Below are 22,045 nucleotides of genomic sequence, written 5' to 3'. Positions count from 1 at the left end.
AAAGTAAAAGATTAAACAGACCAATAAAGAAACATACGGCTGTCTAAAGTATGCATATTTTCTGTTGGAAATGGGCAAATTAATTAATGAAACTGGAGATAATAATAACAATAAGGTCTTATTTACCCAGGGTAGCCTCTTCAGTGTTGCCACTGTTCTACCAGAGGGCCCTGCAATTATTATTACGAGAGGGACATAGTGGGTAAAAACATCTTGTCCAAGGACGTAAGCACTGGGCGGGATTCGAACTCGGGTCCTCCGATCGGGAGTCGGGAGTCTTATCCACTATGCCACAGCGCCCCCACTGATCTTCACCCGACTCGTTTCAGGGTCAGTTCAGATTTAAAATTAGTAAGAATCTTATAGTAAAGTCATAGCAACAGTTACATCGCATGGCTAATATTGCAATTATTTCACGTTGATATTGGAATAATCATCATCTCAGGGCAACTGGAGTAAGTTAGGAAACCGTGAAAACGTTTAAATCTCTCTTTGCTTACTCCACACTTTCTTGCTCTCGTTTTGTTGTTGCTTCTCAACGTGTAATCTGGCATGAATAATAATGATTGCAGTTCCTTACTCCGAAGGTTCGATTGTCCGAGGATGACATAAAGTTCCTTATTTCGAAGGTTCATTTATCCAAAAACGAAATGAGATCCGTAATTCCGAAGGTTCGTTAGTACGAACTTTTATTTATTTATTTAGTTATTTATTTATTTTAAACAGATTACCAAATCTTATTTCACTTTCGGACTGTCGAGCCTTCGGAAGAACGGACCTTATTTCATTTTCGGATTAACAGATCTTCGGAATAACGCACCATATGTCATATTCCGAGTAACGAAGTTCTATAAATATGCGTTTTTTTTTTTTTTATATTTCGGAATGATAGAACCTTTGGAATTACGAACCGAATTTAATTTTTCGATTATCGAGGCTTCGGAATAACAAACATTACACTCGAAAAAGTCACCAACTCCATCGGTTTCATGAACAGCGGGTTCGGGAGCTTGCAATTGTTATAAATAATGTGTCATGTAGTTTTGTATACAACGTACTGGTAAACTCTTGCACTAAATTACACGCGGTAAGCGAAAATGTTGTGACAATCATTATGAATACTGTCGATCTTCTTTATTAAAATATCCTGACCTATACCATCATGAACATAGTAGTGTTGTTTGTCCTTATTGTATACCGGTCAATGTCTAGCAAACATGGCTGACTTAAAAGAATCATTCACCAATATCAGTAATGGCAATGATTAGCAATCTTCTCTACCTATCAATATTTCATTATGACATCTCTGCATGGGGTACTGTATAGTGCGTTACTGTTTTCAGGGGCGGATCCAGTAAATGCTCCGTATAAAGTGGGGCGCCTTTACAAAATTAAAAGGGGGCGCACCCCCCCCCCCCCATTTGTTTTTCTTTTTGTTAAAACAAAGGAAATACAAAGAGAAACGCGATCCCGGTGCGCCCCCGCCTGGATCCGCCGCTGATTAAAGCTTATCTTCTTGACTGTGAAATTTGAAGCTCCTGTTAGGGAATCTGTTAAGCGATGAATTGATTACAAAAAGACCACAGAGACGTGTGCAATCATTTTATACAGGTTTAAAGGGATGATATTTTATTGGATGAGGTGAGCATTCAGAACCACTGTATACGTATGTTAAAGAGCATACAATTCTATGAGGAATTCAAAGTTTATTTCATGAAAATCGGGTTTGAAATGGCTGAAATATAAAAAAAAACAAAGTAAAATAAAATGTGTGTCTCACCTTTTATAAGTATTGCTCTGTTTTGGATATCTCAGCCATTTCAAAGCTAATTTTCATCAAATAAACTTTGAATTCCCTTTCTATAGAAGTATATCTCCTCTTCCTTATTTTATAAGACATGTAAGAAGTTACTCATTATCATAAAAAAGAAACTACCATTCTTTTAAGATAATTACATGGTTGTTGGAGCAGAAAATGATAAAAAATGGGTATGCCTCGCAAGCAAAGAGACAACAAGAAGCCAAATAAATACATAAGTAAGTAAATAAAATAGATAAATAAATAAAAAAAAACACACGAATGTGGTGTTATCAGAGTCAATTGCAATATTTTACAATCTGCTGTTTAACCAAGACATACAGCTGACAATCATCGGACTGACAGCTTTTGAGTCGTTGCCATAATATCCATAATCTCTGCCACTCACAATGATTTCAAGACATCGTTCTGTCATGAATCAGATGTGTCTCGACTTCTAGCAACTGCGCGTGGTCGTTGGCAAGTTATCTCCAGGAGGCTTAATGGCGGCGCGCGTTTCTTGCAAGTCCGCCTCGTCCGCCTCACTCGGATATGTCACCCGCCCTCTCTTGTTCAAAGTTGTATGACGAAGTGGTGCTGCTTTTTACGTGAAAAGGACCATACTGATATCATAGTTCGTTGTTACTTCTCAGTCTTCACACTTACAATAACGAGAAAAAAGAAGAAGAAGAAGAAAAAAAAAACTCAGCTCAGGAATGACATTGTTATCAAGGAGTGGATGTCCTTGTCACTTCCGGCCTTCGCAGTAAAATGTCCTTGTATTGATAATTCACAGGCTAGATGTTATCGTCAATACTCTTGGTTGCCATGGAGTTGTTACTCGGGGTCGCGCAGCCATGGCAACCAAGACTGCGACAAGACAAGCAGCAACGCTGGCAAACGGCAACACAGCAGAAGATGAAGGCGACGTAGGCCGTCAGCGCCTCTATGCACCCGAAAACAGCCAGGAAGATTCCGAACATCATTCGCTGCTCCTGTTTCGGGGGAACGGGGAGAGGAGGGCGGGGCCATGCCAAGGGACAAGGGAGGGAGATGGTTTGAATGAAGAGAGAAAAAAATGACAAGGTTTGTGATGAGACACAGCTAGTATGAAATCGTGCGTTCTTGAAATGAAGCTTATCTCGGCATAGATGTCATAGTCGTAACGTTGTTGATGACAATTACCCATACCATCTCCATAAATCTTGTGACGATTCGCTTCAATTATTTCAATAAGTGACCCTCATGTATTGATAATTCACAGGCTAGATGTTATCGTACTGTATCATGTGTCATATGCCTACACCAACAGCAAGGAGTTTGTGGGGCACAAGTTGCATAATAATTCCGAAAAACCTAGCTTATCACCGATAGGCTTATTTTGTTGTCCAAATATTAAGTTGTCGGCGATAATCAAAGTTTTTTTCTCGGTAAAATTGTATATCATTTCTTTTTTACTTGATAACAATGATAAAATTAGTTTTTTGTTCTATAAACAGAGTTACTCACGAAAAAAAAACTTAGTTTATCGACAGATAAATTGAGTTTTTCGGCGATAAACTAAGTCTTTCGGAATTATTGGTCAAACGGTGCGCCACAGGAGTTCGTAGTTGGGTCAAAGGCCATTTTGCTACCTCACCACCATCCGGCTCCCAACTCTTGGGAAGTCATTTTTTGCTTTTGCTTTATTTATTGATATCAATGATTGTGTTAATATCAATAAGGGTAACAACAACAGCAACAATAATAATACCATTTATTATTATCATTATCATAAGGATAATGATGATGATGTTGATGATGATGATAATAATAATCATCATCATCATCACCGTCGTCGTCATCATCATCATCATCATCATCATCATCATCATCAGTATCATCGTTACCTTGTCATCCATGGTAAAGTCGCAGGCGCGGTAGATGTAGACGATACCGAGACACGGGCTGGTCATCCCTTCCCCCAGCAGGGCCCATGTTACACCTATCGCTATCGTGTAGAGCATTAACCAGAAGGAGAAGAAGGACATGATAGTGTACATCAGCACCTGGAGGGGGAACAAAAAACAGACAAACAAACCCAAAACATCCAAACGTGAGAATCGACACTAGTAAACCTACGACTTTCATTGCCTTCACAATTCTGCTCCTAAATACTCATGACAGCTTTTGCATTCTCCCCACCGTTCAGCTTATAAACTGCGCTCTACCATGGATACTAAGGTACTCCAGCTTGCCAAAGGAACTTTGTTTAGATTCAAAAAGAATTTGAAAAAGTTCTTACTTTCCCTTTGACTTTCAATTCATATATTAAAGGACAAGTTCACCCTCATAAACATAAGGATTGAGAGAATGCAGCAATATTAGTAGAACACATCAGTGAAAGTTTGAGGAAAATTGGACAATCGATGCAAAAGTTATGAATTCTTACAATTTTTGTGTTGAAACCGCTGCATGAGGAGACTACTAAGGCTCGTGATGTCATATGAGTACAACAGTATATAGAAAATGTAAAGACTATTCAACATATTTTCACTTTTTCCGCATAATAAAAGAGCACTTGACTTGCCTCTTTCTAAAGGCAATGGGAATAATATTACCCATAACATATGTCAGTAACGAGTCAAGGGAATGTGTACTTTTTTCAAAAGATGAAATTTTGTGAAATTCTCTTTACATTTTCCTTATATTGTTGTACGCATGTGACATCATACACTGCAGTAGTCTTCTCATCCGGCAGTGACTGCACAAAAACTTAAAAAATTCATAACTTTTGAACGGATTGTCCGATTTTCATCAAACTTTCAATGATGTGTTCTACTAATATTGCTACATTCGCTCAATCCTTATGTTATTGAAGGTGAACTTGTCCTTTAAGCGCATTGATCAATATATTGGAAATGCGCTGTAGAAAAGACTATGAATATAATCACGGCTACAAAACATTTCATAATTCAAATGTACATTACAGTAGAAATTACAATAGTTTGCATTGCATATAGGACATGCATTGATCTAGAAGACTCTCTAACTCAGAAAACTTTCTAAACATCGGAAAATTATTTAAGCACTGATTTTCCAAAGCATCTACTGTCTGTCTTAACCCTTATGAAAAAAAAATCGATTCTGCAGCAGCAAAAGAACAATCTCCATTTTTAACAGGTGGATGAAGCTTAAAGAAGTGCAGTGATTCACAGATTGTATATGATTTGAAAAAAAAAATCAGATAGTATGATAAATAAACTATGCAATATTGTAAACAATGAAAAAAAAATAATCGTGCATAATATGATAAAACCTAATCTATCCAACGTGAAGTACGTGATGTTCCGTTTGACATAATGTTGTGGGGAAAAATAAGTATTAAAAATCGTCTTTGCAATTAGATATTCATTTTCGAATGTTTGTGGGGTGAACCTACCGAAAAGCTTGTATAGAATAGGTCCTTTGGGAGATAGGAGCCTATAAGCACATCAACATCACCACCAATAATTCACGCACCATATTTTAACAACTGCAACAAGAGGACACCAAATGCTAATATTAATAGTACAAAAAAATAATGTCGACATTAGTTATGACGAATATAATTACGCAAAAAAAAAAAAAACCACCCAACAGCATCTATGTATCAATCTGAATATGTGCACCAATGAATATCAAATGAACGAAACCGCAATAACATGGGAATGCCATCATCGGTAGCTACAGATTGATGAGAGCAATAAGAATTGCCATCATTCAGAGCCCTATCATCACCAGTAAAGTCAAAATAAAAACTAGATCTAAACAAAATCAGATTATTTTACCCATCTACACACGTGATTCAACACTGTTCAAGAGGACCATATCATCGCCTGTAAATCGTCTTGTGCAATGATGTATGAGGCGAAAGTGATTCGAACCCGGGACCTCGTGTTCAAGATTCTATGTAAAGCCACATCAACTATACAATGGTGTCCGGGCTTCCTATTCAAAAGACAGATGTTGTGTGATTCTTGGATGTTTTTGTTTTGCCGAAATGTGTTGTGTTTTAAGCTGATTTTTTTTTTTGTGTTGTTGATTTTTATAGGGGCAGCTGGGGGTCATTACATTTTGTCGTTGATATTTTCTGTCAATCTGAAGGCTACTTGTATAGATGCTACTATGAAAGGTATCAATATCTAATATTCAGGCTCTGTTACTTACAGGGCCCCGCTTCAGGTCGAATGACAGAACGCCTGCTGTGCCGCAGCCAAACACCTGAAAGAGGAATGAGAATATCTAAATAATATGTATTTACTATATTTCTATATTCTATCCTTCTATATGATATCTCTCAAACTGTCTCTGGATCAATGAAGCTACTACCATTGCCTATCTATACACTCCTTGATCTACCCACCTCTCTCTCTCTCTCTCTCTCTTTCCAGACACACACACACACACACACACACACACATTCACACATGTGAATGCATGTAGGTATGCTTTAATCTATGATAAATTTTGATTTTGCGCATTCCTATCTGTCAACATCTATCTATTTATCCGTCTATCTATCTATCTATCTATCCATCATACATTACATAATTGTATTCATATATTCATTTCAGCGTCTTGTCTTCTTTTATGTTTCCTCTTTATTATCCCCTTTCTTTCATACTGCTTCAAACAATTATATGGAGAAAGTATAAAAGACAAAAATAAACTTACAAATACTGAGATTGCCATATTGAGACAGAAGGCGTCAATAGCACCGTGGAGAACCAGCATCAAAGAGCTCATGGTTGCTATGGCAACACTCCAGACAATCTGCAGGCATCCCGTCATCCGGCCCGCCGTCCGGCTGAAGTCCTCGTAAACGATTTGAAACCACTTGGACTCGTGCGACGTCATTGTGACGTCAAGTTTGTAGTGGAAACTGTCCGCGTCGTCGTCGTCGTCGTCACGAAGGGCCAGTTCGCGGGAAGCACTCTCCGAGACGGTCCTTGACGACTCCATGGTAGACCACGCGCTTAGATCTCTCTCGATGTCTACCATTTCCGGGTAGGAAAATTCGGTGATATTTCTGGACTCGTACATCCTTGTGGGGACTGAAATAAAGGCCTATGTATGTAGGCCCTACGTACAATGAATTTAGGTGTTTTACAAAAAAAAAAAAAAAAATGGTTAGAATCATATCAAAATTTAGATTACACAATGCACGAGGCGTCATAACAATGTTATAAAATTTAGCCAAAATAATCAAACCAAACAACATTTTTTAAATGTTTATTGAGATATTACCAAACACTCACCAACTAATTTCAAGTTTCCTTCTAACAGACATGCTACTAAATCACAAGGCTGAAAGGCACCGGTACTAATTTTTCAGTGGTCATAACACCGTATACCGCCGTCATGTAATTTTTGATTGAGTCATTTCTTTATTCAAGAAAATGTTTATACATAACCAGGTCAATTAGAGTGGTTTAGAGCGGTTTAAAGACTATCTCACAAACAGAAAACAATTTGTTTACATAAATGGCTATGAGTCAGGTATGACGTCAACTTCTTGCGGTGTCCCCCAGGGTTCTCTTCTTGGCCCACTTTTATTCATCCTGTACATCAACGATCTCCAAAATTCGTCACAGATTCTTTCTTTTATTTGTTTCGCTGATGATACAAATCTATTTCTGTCTCACCGCAATCCCAATACCCTTGTAAGTATAATGAATAATGAATTGAAGTCTGTTCAGTCCTGGATTTACGCTAACAAGTTAAATGTTGATAAAACACATTATATGTTATTTAGCAATTCCTTGCAAGTTATTCCTGATGATGTTAAGATTAATGATATTAACCTAACCCGAGTAGATAGTACAAAGTTTTTAGGACTTTACATGGATAGTGACCTGTCCTGGAAAACTCACTTTAATTTTTTAAGCAAAATTTTGTCACGAAATACAGGAATCCTAAACAAACTGAAACACTTTTTGCCCAACCATATTTTGCAGATTGTATATTCAACCATGATTTCTCCATATCTTAATTATGGAATTCTTGCGTGGGGTAACGCATCTAAATACTTACTAGATTCAATTTTTCTTCTTCAAAAGCGAGCGATCAGAATTATTAACCATGCTGGGTATTTATCTCACACTAACGCTTTATTTCAGAAAAATAAGATTTTAAAACTGATTTGTTTGGTTATAATTTAGGTATTTTTATGTATAAATTTTCCTCAAAAGATCTTCCTGGTGTCTTTTTACAGATGTTCATAAGAAACAATTCTGTCCACCACTATCCAACTCGCCAGAGTGACGCTTATCACCTTCCACGAACTCGAATAGTTTTCGCTAAAAACACAATTATGTATACAGGTCCTAAATATTGGAATGATCTCCCAACAGAGGTTAAAAGCTGTCTGTCATTATCATCTTTTAAGCGTAAACTCACACAGCATGTATTGAATAGCTACAACACACAAGTGCACTAAAATTCCTTTTTATTATGCTGATGGCTGCTCTATTATACTACTCGGTTGTTGCCATGTGAACAGACTCATGCATATACATTTTAGTTGCCTGCTCTCCCAAATTCCTTCCCATCGGTGTTTTTCCTTCCACTTCTAGTAAGACCTTGGTCGTGTCGCATAGTTTCCCCTCCTTTCTTTCTTTCCTTTCTTTTATGCATCATTGCAGCTGGCTGGTATATCACATAAGGGAATTGCAATTGACTCATGTTCTCCATTTTTCAAATCTTTCCCCGTGTCTATGGAAGCCGGAATGTTTAAACCCTAAAATTATATACTACTTAAGTATTCACGTCATTATCACTCCCATGTCAAAATTGCTTTTAGAGCAACTGCTATAGTGTGCAGCATGTGGTTACTTGTTCTCATTTTATCACACACATAAATACATGTGAGAAGAATCTTCTGAGCCTCGAGTAATAGTCATTCTCTTTTATTTATCCTTACTTTTGGTCTTAATTGTACCCGTGCTCCTCATCCTGTTCCCCTTACTAGGCTTTTGTTGGGACCTACACTCAACAAGCTTTGCTTTTTAGTAGGTTCCATCGTATTTCTCTTCGCATCCTTTACTTTGATTGAAAATGACACATCGACCGTTATGTATTACTTTTGTATTCCTATTTCGTCATGTATATATCCAAACTGGACATTCTGTATTATATTTTGTTATATATCATGTATTTTCCATCGAGAAATACGAAAATAAATTGAAATTGAAATTGAAAAAAATTTATCTCTTTAGATAATTGCAGGTGCACATTGGACATACAACACATATAACATCCATGGGATTAATGCGCCAGTATCAACGATAATATTTAACACTAACAATCATTATAACATTTATATCAATTCTTTAGAATATATATATATATGTCGGACGTTTATAGAAACTTCACACTCCGGACGGACCAATAATCGGTCAATGTTCTACTTTTTTTTCTTTTTTTTTGCAGTATTTCAACAACACCGATACCAACGACATGCGAGAAAATTATCAGTAGGAGGCAAACAACACTACTTTAGCATTCATGCCTTATTTTTTTCTAATAATTATCATAAATCCTTATTTGAAAAAAAAATAATGTGGTGTGTTTGGTATTTGTCCAATGTAAAAAGTACATCGTGTAAATTCTCATACAGTAGCAGAATCATGAAAGTCAACTACACTCTTGGATGCGCAGCAAAAACTTACTGTAACGTTAATTATAACAGCCGCTTTTATAGCCATAAAAACGAAAAGTAAAATAAGATACCACCGAATTTCTCAGCTTACAGGGCCAATCTATATACCCAGTCTAAGAAGGTTTTGCAAATCATTTTTTTTTTCTTTCCCCTTTTAGTCATAACCGATCAGACCTCTTTAATGTCCTTTAATACAACATTTTGTGCTTTTTTCGTTATAGCATGGCAGTGTTACAGGGTAGGGCGTCCATGAGTTATTAGTTGATTATACTGCTACTAACTTAAAATGATAATGATGTCTATGAAGACCAGAACAAGAACTACTACAATATGAATAAAGATTAAGGCAGCAATAATGATAACAATATTGATATAAAAATGACTGTCTTTACCGTAAGCTGATGAGAAATCGTGGGAAGACACCACCGAAATCTAAACGCCTGTTCATGCCCGGTCATATATAATATTACAGAATAGCACGCAGACTGATTTGCTGAGCTAAGCAACTGAAACGTTATTCGCGTACTCAAACATTTACACAGGCTTTATTCCCACTGCCGGTGGTGATTATGCGACGATAGATTTTTGACCCGCTGTAAACATGACATCATCGATATAGGTGCGAAGAGATAAATCGATTTTTTTTTCCTGAACTTCTTTTGAAAACAAAAACTCGGATTTCAGGGGTCACGCCTCCATTTCGCCACGATTAAATCCACTGTTCGTACGTGGTAATAACGGCAATGATCACCATTCATGATAAAACAGATGTTCCCGACATCAGGGTGTTGAAAAATTGGGTTTCTGGAATGAACGTCTGGAACACAGTCTGGAAAAATACACCCACAGTCGTGGTGATTTACATATACATAATGTATATAGTTATATATATATATATATATATATATATATATATATATATATATATATATATATATATATATTATGTGTGTATATATATAAATATACGCATATATATAATATATATAGAGAGATAATATATAATGTTTGTGTATGTGTGCGTGTGTGAATATGTTATATACACATACAGATTGAGGGGAAGCAGTTAATTCATAGAGTATTGGGTTATGCCCACACTTCAAACTGACTACAAGGGCCATGAACACCCAAACATGACTGTTTTATTTCTCTCAAAATTTTATTTCACGATCATCAAACACAGCATTATCCTGCAAAGATTTTACACAAAGCAAGGCATGAGAATAAAATTGAAGTTTGTAATTAAAAATATCTAAGTAGGCCTACTTATTCCTTAGCAGACGATGGCGTAGGAAAAATATGCCAAAATTGCATGAAAGTGGAGACAGTAGATGAAATAGAATCAAACCAACTACCTTCTATACAATCTCATCGTTATATGCAATTACGTCAGTTTAAATAAAAAAAAAAAACCACCCAACAACAATATGTGAGTATTCGTTGATGGACACAGTAATGGAAATAACAATAAATATGGTTTTAATTATAAGAATGCATTCGTACATATTCGAGTATCCATTTAGTATAACCTGAGGATGGTCTTTTATTGTTTATTAAAAAAGCATATAGGTCAGAAATGTAGATCATTTCAATTATGCATTTTGTTGGTAGCTGGCTGTTTTTTCTCTCTTCCTTGTTCTTTGTACATTTAGGCCCTTGAGGCGCCTAGGAATGATTCCCTTTAGATGGACGGCACAAAACATGGCCATGGATTTTCATTGCTGTCATAACTATTATCAATTATCATCATCATAACTGTCATAACATTAATACTTATACTAAAGAAAGATAAATGATACTTCTGTATGGTTCAGAAAATAAGTACTGTTTACATTGTTACAAAAGCCTCTTTTAGTTTTCTTTTTTTTTTTTCAGGTGAAGTAAAGTGCTGTGTACATACACAACGTTGATGCCTCAATGTCATATATTAATACTTCGTTGAAAGACATATTTTATTCCTATCATATTCACTCTCTGAATGTGCTCAAAATTCAGCTGTAATTAACAGAAAAACCACTACCTTGCCATGCTTGTGGCTTGCTTACGTCTATAACGTAAACAACTTTTAGCTTGCTTGAAATACTCAAGTCCTATAAAACCTGAAATGTAAAAAATCTTTATGTATGCTAGTCATTGCAGGCACCAATCTGATGAATGTCCCCCAAAGTATGACATTTTATCATATGATACGAAGACAAATATAGTTTATGAATATTGTTTCCAGGCCAACCTCGTCTAACCCGACATTGATGCTGATTTACATCAATTTGTGTCACGCGAAATACATATAATTATGCTTTCAATGTATTTGAAAGAAAAATAGAAAACGCTCTGTCATATTGCAATACATTCATACATGCGGAATCAAAGAATTAAAAATGAAAAGAGAGGACAAGGGATACCCCTTGCTGCACTTGAAAAGTTTAGACTGTAACGGAAAACTTGATCTGCCAATTTATGGGACATGAATTTAACCCGCAACCAGCTAACACGACATTTACACAACCGACAACAGTAAAATTACACCTGCATACTTAACTCCAACAATCTAGAGGACATGCTCCTCAACGTATAACAAATGCATGTAGGTAGATAGATAGCCATACTTCCATTAAGTTTTCCCAGTAAGAGTATGCTTCATATTCTTGTCTATGTCATATTGAGCAGACGAAAAGTGAGAATGCCATCAGCTGGGATGATTTCACCAAAATTTACAAACAAACAATACATGGGCAAATATTGAGAACGCTCAAAAAGCATAACACGGTAAAATATTTTACTAGCTATGATGACAAGTCTCGATATGAAATATGACAGATGGAAGGAAAGGAGGTGCACCTTCTATTAGCACAGGAGAACAATTTTTAAATACCATGTCTCCAGTTTAGTTCGACTAACTAGCTGTGAGAGATAGTTCCGCAAGTTAATCACGAAGCTATGTCCATGAGTTAATCAACATTCCTGGTCACGCCATTTTACGGTTCGTACCCATCGTACAACAACAGGTTAATTTTGATGTGGCGCAACCATATTTGTCACTATATACATTGTGATTTGTGACAGCAGAAGTGAGGATTTGAAGAAAATGAAATGTATCTTTACATAAATTGACGATGGTGTAAATAACATCAGTGGCGTTTTACCACCATTAGTTTTTATTATAATCGTAATCATAATTGCATTGGTAATGATATGAATGTTTATAAAAGTAGTAAGCTCGATAAGGATCCTTACAGTGAGAGTTTTCAAAAACATACATAAAATGAACGATGATGATTATTCAAAATGAAAGCGAGTATCATAATGATTATCAGCATCATCAAAGTTCCAACAGTTATCATCATCATTTTCTATAACTTATGCTTACATAGCATTATATCATCTTCGCGCCAGTTGCATCAATTTAACACCGACCATTTTGGTAAAGATCCTAGAAAAAAACAAAACATCGGACACTCGATTCTTATTTCGAGGTGTTATTTACGTTTTTATTCATTATTACTGTCATTTATTATTATTATTATTATTATTATTATTATTATTATTATTATTATTATTATTATCATTATTATCATCATTATTATTATTATCCCTCATATTCTTTAGAGTAAAATCACACGTCATGTTCAAGATAAAAAGAGAGTAAATTTAGCAAATTTGAATAAATGAAAGGGTAAACATGAGCTAACCAATTAAAGAATTATAAAATCTGAAATGTTCAATCTTCACATTTTGTTTTTCTGTTTCATTGCAATCGAGATCAAAGATGCGTACCCTTCCAATCATCTTGTTGTTGTTGTTGTTGTCGCTGTTCCGTTATATCTGCTCATTAACTATAGCAGTGCTGTTCCATTTTAGACCAAAAATTCATTCAAGTTATACAGTGAAACCGGTCTACAGCGGCCCACCCAAGGGAGACGAAAAAAGTGACCGTTGTATACCGGCGGCCGCTATGAATAGATAGGGTCGTTGACATGACTTTTCTCTTGGGGGAATTGTGTTTAGTGGTCACATCCGGCAGGTGACCGCCATAGACGATGTCGCTACTGACATGTTTGACTGTATTTTTAGGCACAAACCGAGAGAGAGTTTAAGGTTCATTACATCATAATCTCGGCTAATTTGCATATGGAGTTACAGCCAAATCACCACTTTCATGTAAACATTTGAAACTTCAAAACCCCCTCACTCAACTTTGTTTTTTGTTTTTGTTTTTCGTTAAGTGCGATATTGATGAAATTCTTCCAACTCTCTTTGTCTTTTCGTCTGATTTTATTCTATACTGAAGAGGAATTCCAACCCAGTTACAAATTAGTCTGATAAGTTAGAGTAACATCTTACGAGTACAAAAGTGAAAATATGATCAAAATCGGATAAAAATCAGGGAAGATATCAAATGGTGAAATTTTGATAATGTCTGCAAAGCAGTTTATATGAATATGCGAAAGAGTGAGCTGATGTTGTCATTACCTCACAGTATGTCATTTATCATGTACAGAAACAGACAAAAATCCAATGCTCATGTTATCAAGGTGTAAACATGATGTTATTCCCGGTTGATTAACTTTTGAATAATGATCAGTAAGATTCAGGATTTGAGACGGGAACGCAATATTGCGTTCGAACGGAAAACTGGAATTTTAAAAAAAAACAATTGTATGTACAACCTATACGCCAAGTTGTGAGGGGATGACATCATTACCTCACTATTTGTATATTCATATCGACTGTTCAAGAACAGTTACTATTTCCTGAAAAACTAACAAAACTTCAAAATGTCATAACTTCTTTATCTTTTATCCGATTTTTGTTCAAATTTTCATTGTTTTTCTATGAACATTTTATTCATACTCAGACTAACTTTAACTTGCACTGGAATTCCCCTTTAGCAAAGTATCCGAAGTACACAATTCTTCTCTCACTTGGTGTCGCATGGAAATTGAAACCAAATAAATCAACTTTAATATCGACCATATCCACCCAGATTTCTGATGGGTTACTGATCGTTTTGTGTTTGCATTTTGTTTCCATGTATGTTTTAGTGGATTGGAGCTGGTACAGCAACCTGGAGTGAGGGGTTGTAGGGAGCCTGCGGCTGGTACATCGGCTGCGGGTAGACAGGAGGCTGTGGAGGGTTGTACATCTGGGCCTGGTTGTACGGAGGAGGCTGTCCATATTGAGCTGAAAGAAAACAACAAAAAATAGGGTATATAGGTAAAAACGTTCAAGGAAAGGAAACACAAACAAAGAAACTGAATATCACGTTTTTCCATATTTGTATGGTCTTTGCTTCCTCATTGACAGTATGTGCACAGTGCTGGTGTATCAAAGGCAATTACTTCCGAGGACAATGGGGTCATCCCACAAGACCGACACCCACAAGTCATACAGCCCACGAGTTCGACATTGAAAAGAGGTCCATGAGTCAAACAGCTCACGAGTCATACAGCCCATGAGTTCGGCACTATATAGGCAAATAATCTAGCCCATGAGTTCAACACTATGTAAAAACAGCCCACGAATTCGACAGATACAAGACGGGTCTCGCAGGAATTGTTAGCTTGGTGTCGAACTCATGGGCTGTATGACTCGTGAGTTGTATAGCTCATGGGCTGTACAACAGCTTACTAGTGAGCTCTATAACTCGTGGTCTGCGTGACTCATGGGTGTCAGTCTCGTGACGTGCACCCCTACGTTTGAATCTATCTTATACGTAACGGAGGCGTTTATCAACTGTGTTTTGCTAACTGCGTATTTTTGCACGTCTATGTATTAGTCAATCAGGCAGTGTTTACTAAAAACAGAGTATCCCTATCAATTGTGCAATTATTGTTCCTGTTTTAAAGGAGTAGTGACTGAAACTTCTAATGCATAAAAAACGAAAGTAAAAAAAAAACAAAACAAGAACAAAGATGTCTTACTCGCAGGATTAACAGTAGTCACAACCATGGGCGTCGGCTGATGGTGAGATACCTGTGAAGAAAAGAATTAAAGTTTTAGCTTCGAAAATTTCAACATAAACATACGCTACACACACTTACGCACACGTGCTGGCACAGGCGAATGTCACACGTGGATTAATCTTTTTTTATCGTATTTTGTTAATAGCCTCGTCAAGGACATTCGTTTATATACGTTATATACCAATCAGTTCCTGTTTTAATAGTTCCGCCATTTCCCCCTGTTAAGCCTCTAGTTTGTTGTACTCTCACTGGCACTCTTGAAGCCTGGTTGTGGTAAATGCACTTTTAAAGGGATTGTTCTGGTTGAGATGAGGAACGCAGATTTTAAATTTTGCAGGATAATAAGAAACCATTTACAAAATGTCAAAGAGCATACACTTCCAAGAGATATTCAAAGTATATTTGACGCAAATTGGCTTCTGGATACCTCAGTCATTTCCAAACCAATTTTCATCACATAAACTTTGAATTCCTCTTAGAATTGAAGGGGTCGGTGCAATATAGTGCTAACCCACACAATGGTCATTTTTGAGATAATCGCTGTTGAATGTTTGGAAGTTCATACATTGTAGATTAACAAAACATGAATGCATGCACTTTTTACCATCTTATTGGTTGAATTCAAATATGATATTCTCACGGAGGTTAAAGTGAAGGTTAAGGATTATGAAAATGCATGTAACTCAATTTTGACAAAGGTGTGGGTTAGCACTATATTGCACCGACCCCTTCAATTGTATGCGCTTTCATATTTCATCAGAGGTTGCTCATTATGTCACAAAAATAGTTGTAAACCATCTCAACCAAAACTATATCATTCCTTTCAGCCACAAAAAAGTGAATAGCCACTATAAAATGCGCCCTTGAATGGTAATCAAATGCTCGGGAGTGATGGACGCGAGATGCAGAGCGTTAATAGCATTCATAGTGCAAATTGCTTGCGTCATTCTACTTGGTATTAAATTTGATACATGGGGATTAAAGGAAAACAGGCCAAGGATTCAAGAGGGCGCTATAACATAGATCCACGCATCCGAATCGCCACCTGCCGGCATCTGCCATGTTCCTACCATAAAAGAGGAAAAAAATGTTCTTTCAGTATGTCGACAATGGTCGACCTCTACAGACATAAGAAAATCATGCAAAGAGAGACAGGAGTAGGGAGAGGGAAAGATAGAGAGAGAGAGAGAGAGAGAGAGAGACGAGGAGGGGGGGGGGGGGGAGAGAAAGAGGTTTCATGTAATACGAATCAGAAAACTGCTAAGTGGATAACGGCTTACCACTGTCGTGTGCTGTGTTGTCTGGGTTGAACAGCAGACGGCGCCACAGCAGAAAGCCGAGCCGACGATGGACACGATGAATTCGGTGAACCCCAGGATTGAGAGAATGGCGTCTGCCGCCACACGTGCATCCTGTCACGTGACAGAATATTGGGTCAGATGAAACGTCAGAAGGTCAGAGGTCACTTGTGAGCAAGGAATATCCATCTCCAGTTAACATCTTTATACTGAATTCTGAATTCCCCATAGACTTGATACACAAGCCATCAGTTTCCGTATGGAACAGGTTAACAAACTTAAATAGTATCCTTAAAAAAGGACATCACATAAATATTTATTGAATACTGGAGGACTAACAAACAAAGTAGACATCTTGTTTATACAACAAGTGTTCATGACTCAGTGCTGGAACCAAAATTGATGAATTTAGGATACAGGTACTTCCCATCACGACTGGAGAAAGAGACAAAGCAGAAGAGGGTAAAGACAGACCGATTATAAAATTTATCATATATTATGGTTCACTGTTTGTTTTTCATTGCATTGTTGTATCATTAGTATATCAGTATTCAAATGTTGTAATCATATATTGTGTTGGAAATGAAATAAACGAAACGAAACGAAACGAAAAATCATCATAATACACCAGTTCGATTAAAGCGGAAGTGTATCATGCATACCCTAAGTGATTGGTCGCAGTAGTCATTGTACCATTCGCAGTAGATGTAGCTACTGATAGTGGCCCCTACGGCTCCGGTAATCAGCATTCCAACAGCAATCATGGAAGATAGAATCGACATCACCATGTAGCCAACGATCTGTAAGAGAAAATTGAAAAATAAAATAACAACAAACAAAACAAACCATAAAAAGTGAGAAGGACGTGAAACGGTGATATCGGGATTAAAGCTCTGAGATCATTCAAAATGTGCCTCTAGCACGTGATTGTCATTTCGTGAAAAGTCGGAGACGTGACCTTCCCAGAACATTAGTTACCCCCCGCCCCAAACAAAAAACAAAACATGCAGCATGAAGCGCACATATTCCATCTTCTACTGCTGCTGTTGTTTGAAAGATCTAAATCATACCTCATGCTGTTTGTCCACTTCTTCCTTTCTCCTGTTTTTCATTACTTTTTTGATGTTAAAGGGACTTTCCACACCACTTTTATAATTTCCCACCATGTAGTACATAAATCGATAGTGCCATGCATAGATTTTTGGATTTTTTTTTTTTGTGGTCCTAGAGCAGGTAAACCAATACTCTGAAAAACGGAAGACATGTTACACTGAACAATGATGATGAAACAAGAGGCTCACATTATCATAATTATTCCAGTAATGTAGCAAGGTAATTCCGCTACAATACCACTTACTCAATAACTTCACCTGCGCAAAATGTATGCATGCTTTCTCCTTTTGTTCTGCTTCCCTGAGCCCCCAATCATGCATTTTTTATGTGAAGCTGCTATGTCATCATCCTCGTTCATTGTGATTTTTAGTGAATTTTGAAAACATTCTTATTCTTTGTCCCAATCACTATAAATTCTGCAACTTTATTCCCAGTGTACTCAATCTATGGATGTTTAAATGCTAAAGTCTAAAAGTCATCCGGAAATTCTACTTTAATGTACATTTCAGGTTGTCAGCTCTTCAACTAAGCCACGTTGTATTTGCTTATTCAAAGACAGCCTTCTACATCCCAATTCTGCTACAATACCCATTCAATCAGGATGCAGTCAGTAGTACTGTCTATTCTTTTGTCCTGGATAGCTCTAATTCAACATGTCTTTTTATTCTGTTTTTAGTATGTTGTATCGGTTAGTTACGTTTTAACGTGCCAATAGTACGTCTTGTTTTCGGGAAATGACGGTATTTTATGTGTGTGCTATGTTCAATGCAGAAAGACTCCGAGTATTGATTTGAATTTGAGTTGAAACAAAAAAGAATTGAAATTCAATTGATATAAGGAAAAACGTTTAGATCACGACGTAAAGTGTGCACAGTATGACTGATAATACAAGAGATGTGAGAAGACCACATATTGATAATTGTAATTGCAGGAAGAAAAGAAGTAAAGCCAACTTACAACGCAGGTATTCTTGTTGCCGCTGACGATACCTAGGATTCCAGCTGGTATGTAAAACTGTGAGAATATTAAGGACAATAAAGCATGATTATGACCAAACAGAAGAAATTAATCAAACACACTTCTGGTTTCTTTTACTTCTCGGTTACGTCTGATAGAGTGACACTGTCATTTGCAAGTGTCTTTCGTGTTTTCATCATTTTCTAAAGCTTTCACAGGTATTTTCGTTGTCGAATATTTTTGTTGTTGTTTTTCCCCTAATCTTCACGATTTGGAGTATGCTGGTATAGAGTCTCAAAGTTCTAACACCATGGCACCTTACTAACGCTGAGCCAAACCCATCCCAGTAGGCCCAAGAGCTTTTCTAAAAAAGTTTCCAATAGGATTGCACTAAGTATCACTCGTCACTCCATCTCTTTCCTCATGTTTATTTTTTGCTTTAGCTTCCATTTAACCAGCATTTTCGAAGGGAATGTTAAAGGGTGCGTTTATCAACTCTCCTTTCTCGGCAGAAACAGGTTATCCAAACAGCTTTCAAGGAATTTTTACGAGCTGATAAACGCAAAGCTGTTTTGAAAGCCCTTTAGGAAAGCCTTTTCGAAAGCCCCAAATTTGTGGCTATCCAAACAGGTTTCCTAAACAGGTTTTCAGAAACCTGTTTGTAAAAGCCTTTTGGAAGTTGATAAACGCAAAGCTGTTTTGAAACGGCTTTGTAGTCTTGTACTTCAGCACGCCTTATGACCTCTTCTCCTCGGGTCGAATTGCGCAATGCAGCTGTGCAGTGACAGGCCAGTTCAAAAAATCGTGTTCGCGAAGAGAGTTGATAAACGCAACTATTTTGACTTTCAAAATAGTTGCTTGTAGTCTTGTACTTCAGCACGCCTTATGACCTCTTCTCCTCGGGTCGAATTGCGCAACTATTTTGACTTTCAAAATAGTTGCTTTTATCAACTCTCTTCGCGAACACGATTTTTTAACTGGCCTGTCACTGCACAGCTGCATTGCGCCATTCGACCCGAGGAGAAGTACAAGTACTGATGTACAAGACTACAAAGCCGTTTCAAAACAGCTTTGCGTTTATCAACTTCCAAAAGGCTTTTACAAACAGGTTTCTGAAAACATGATTAGGAAACCTGTTTGGATAGCCACAAATTTGGGGCTTTCGAAAAGGCTTTCCTAAAGGGCTTTCAAAACAGCTTCGCGTTTATCAACTCGTAAAAATTCCTTGAAAGCTGTTTGGATAACCTGTTTCTGCCGAGAAAAGGAGTTGATAAACGCACCCATAGTCATTTCAGCGCTTCAGCAAGCGAGTGTCAGGTTAAATGTCAGGACTGGTTAAATCGAACGCAAACCGCATTTCTGGTTTCTTTTATTTCTGCCCTCATGACGTAGGAAACTGAATTTCAACTCATGGTCGCTTTCATCTATATATCCTTGAATGCATTTCATTTAATTTTATTTCACTTTCCAACATACCTACAATTAAAGTTTAGCATGTACATATCTATTATGCAGTAATACACGAAACCATTACAATTATACAACGTTATAATAAAGTAAAGTACATATCTGTGTTGGCCTACTGTGAATTGAAGTACTAGAGTATATTAAGCGCTGTTAATTTTATGAACATACTGAATCAAAATTTTTGCAAAATGAATGAAGGGGGGGGGGGACTGCTGAAAAGCAGGCCTTGTAATTGGTAGTCTCCTTCTAAACAATAACAAGAACAAAAACGTATAGCACACAAGACAGAGGAAATTTTAGGAAACAAATCATCGAGAATGCCCATCATTTCATTTTTGATATCATAATGTTACTGGGGCCCAATGTATGAAGACTGATCACTGAGAATGCATGTTAGCCGCCTATATTTTTGCTTTTCTTGTTGTTTATAGCTGAAGTCACCATTTTGAATCCTAGATGTACTTAAATGCACGGTACACATTCCAGTTCACCTCGGCTTCTCAAGAGATATGTGATACACAATGAACGCAAAATTAAGGCTGTGGCCAGACGTACCAGCACGGCTGCCCATATGCCGTAGGCGACATACGAGATAGACGTTGGGAGAACGAATTGAGCGATGGCCACGATCACCGAGCCGATACCGCAGCACAGTTGAATCCATCCCGTGGACCGGCCCGCCGACCCGTTGAAGTTTGACCGCTGCTGCGGCTGTTGCTGGACGGCGACGTATTGGACGGGCTGCGGCTGCTGCAGGACAACCGTCTGAGCCGGGTAAGTGGTGGTCGTCGTTTGCATTGTCGCTGAAAGTTTTGTCCTAGTTCAAGAAAAGAGGGTCAGCGATGAAGCGTTTAATCACGAAACGGGTTAGGCGCCATTTTTAGTAATCTAAAGTAGTCTAATGTAGGTCAATCATCAGGGCCCCATTTCATAAAAAGTTGATACGACAGCAACTCTTGCAGGAATGGCAATTATCATACATGGTAACGACTGGAATCCAGCTTCCTGATTGTCTGCTGCTATTGGGAAGTTGCCATTCCAGCAAGAGTTGCTATTCTCATTTTTTATGAAATGGGGCCAAGATAGAGCAAATAAAACTTATCACCTGACATGTTACATATCAAGGAATATTCTCGACCTGCTTGAAGTTATGGTCTTCCAGGGGGTCCAGGTGGGTTTGAGGCGGGGCCACTTCACTGGGCTATGCACTCATCCTGCTCTTTGCGAAGAATGAATGAAGCACGATCTTGTACGTGCACGAGTTTTGTTTTCTTTGTGTTTTTAGCAGTTTTAAAGGGAAGGTATAATTTTTTGTGTGTGTGTGTGAGACAATGAGAAACCTTTTATGAAATAATGAAAGAGCATGTGATTCCAACAGGAATTCAGAGTTTATTTGATGAACATAATTGGTTTTGAAGCGGCTGAGATATCCAAAACAAAGCGATCCTAATATAAGACGTGTTACGCATTTTATCAAGATTGCTTTGCTTTACACTGCATGCTTCTGGATATCTCAACTTTCATTAAAAAAAAACCTTCAATTCTTCTTAGAACCGTATGCTATTTAACATTTCATAATAGGGTGGTTTCTAAGCATCTCACAAAAAGTTAAAGGCTGATCGAATCCTTACCTCAACCATTACTACCAACAATATCTAATCGCAAAAATGGAGTTGACTCGCTTGCAGGAAACTCTTCAAAGTGGAGTCACAAATTCTTTTTCTTTTGAACCAATGTTTGCTGCCGCCACCTGTGCCAAACTGGATCT

General features: G+C 37.4%; 1 protein-coding gene across 1 annotated transcript; it reads right to left on the bottom strand.

Moving 5' to 3' along the window:
- Positions 1-14,517: 14,517 nt before the first annotated feature.
- LOC140239709 (uncharacterized) lies at positions 14,518-21,075 on the bottom strand. The gene is made up of 6 exons (XM_072319531.1): positions 20,833-21,075; positions 18,811-18,867; positions 17,403-17,540; positions 16,723-16,854; positions 15,401-15,452; positions 14,518-14,660 (listed from the first exon to the last, which is right to left on the bottom strand). Exons 1-6 carry the CDS (start codon positions 21,073-21,075, stop codon positions 14,518-14,520), a joined length of 765 nt encoding a protein of 254 aa, XP_072175632.1.
- Between the last annotated feature and the right edge of the window lie 970 nt (positions 21,076-22,045).

Source organism: Diadema setosum, chromosome 16 (genome assembly GCF_964275005.1).
Source record: "Diadema setosum chromosome 16, eeDiaSeto1, whole genome shotgun sequence".
NCBI classification, from domain to species: Eukaryota; Metazoa; Echinodermata; class Echinoidea; order Diadematoida; family Diadematidae; genus Diadema; species Diadema setosum.
Note: the sequence above shows the minus strand (reverse complement) of the source record. Positions and strands in the feature narration are given on the sequence as shown.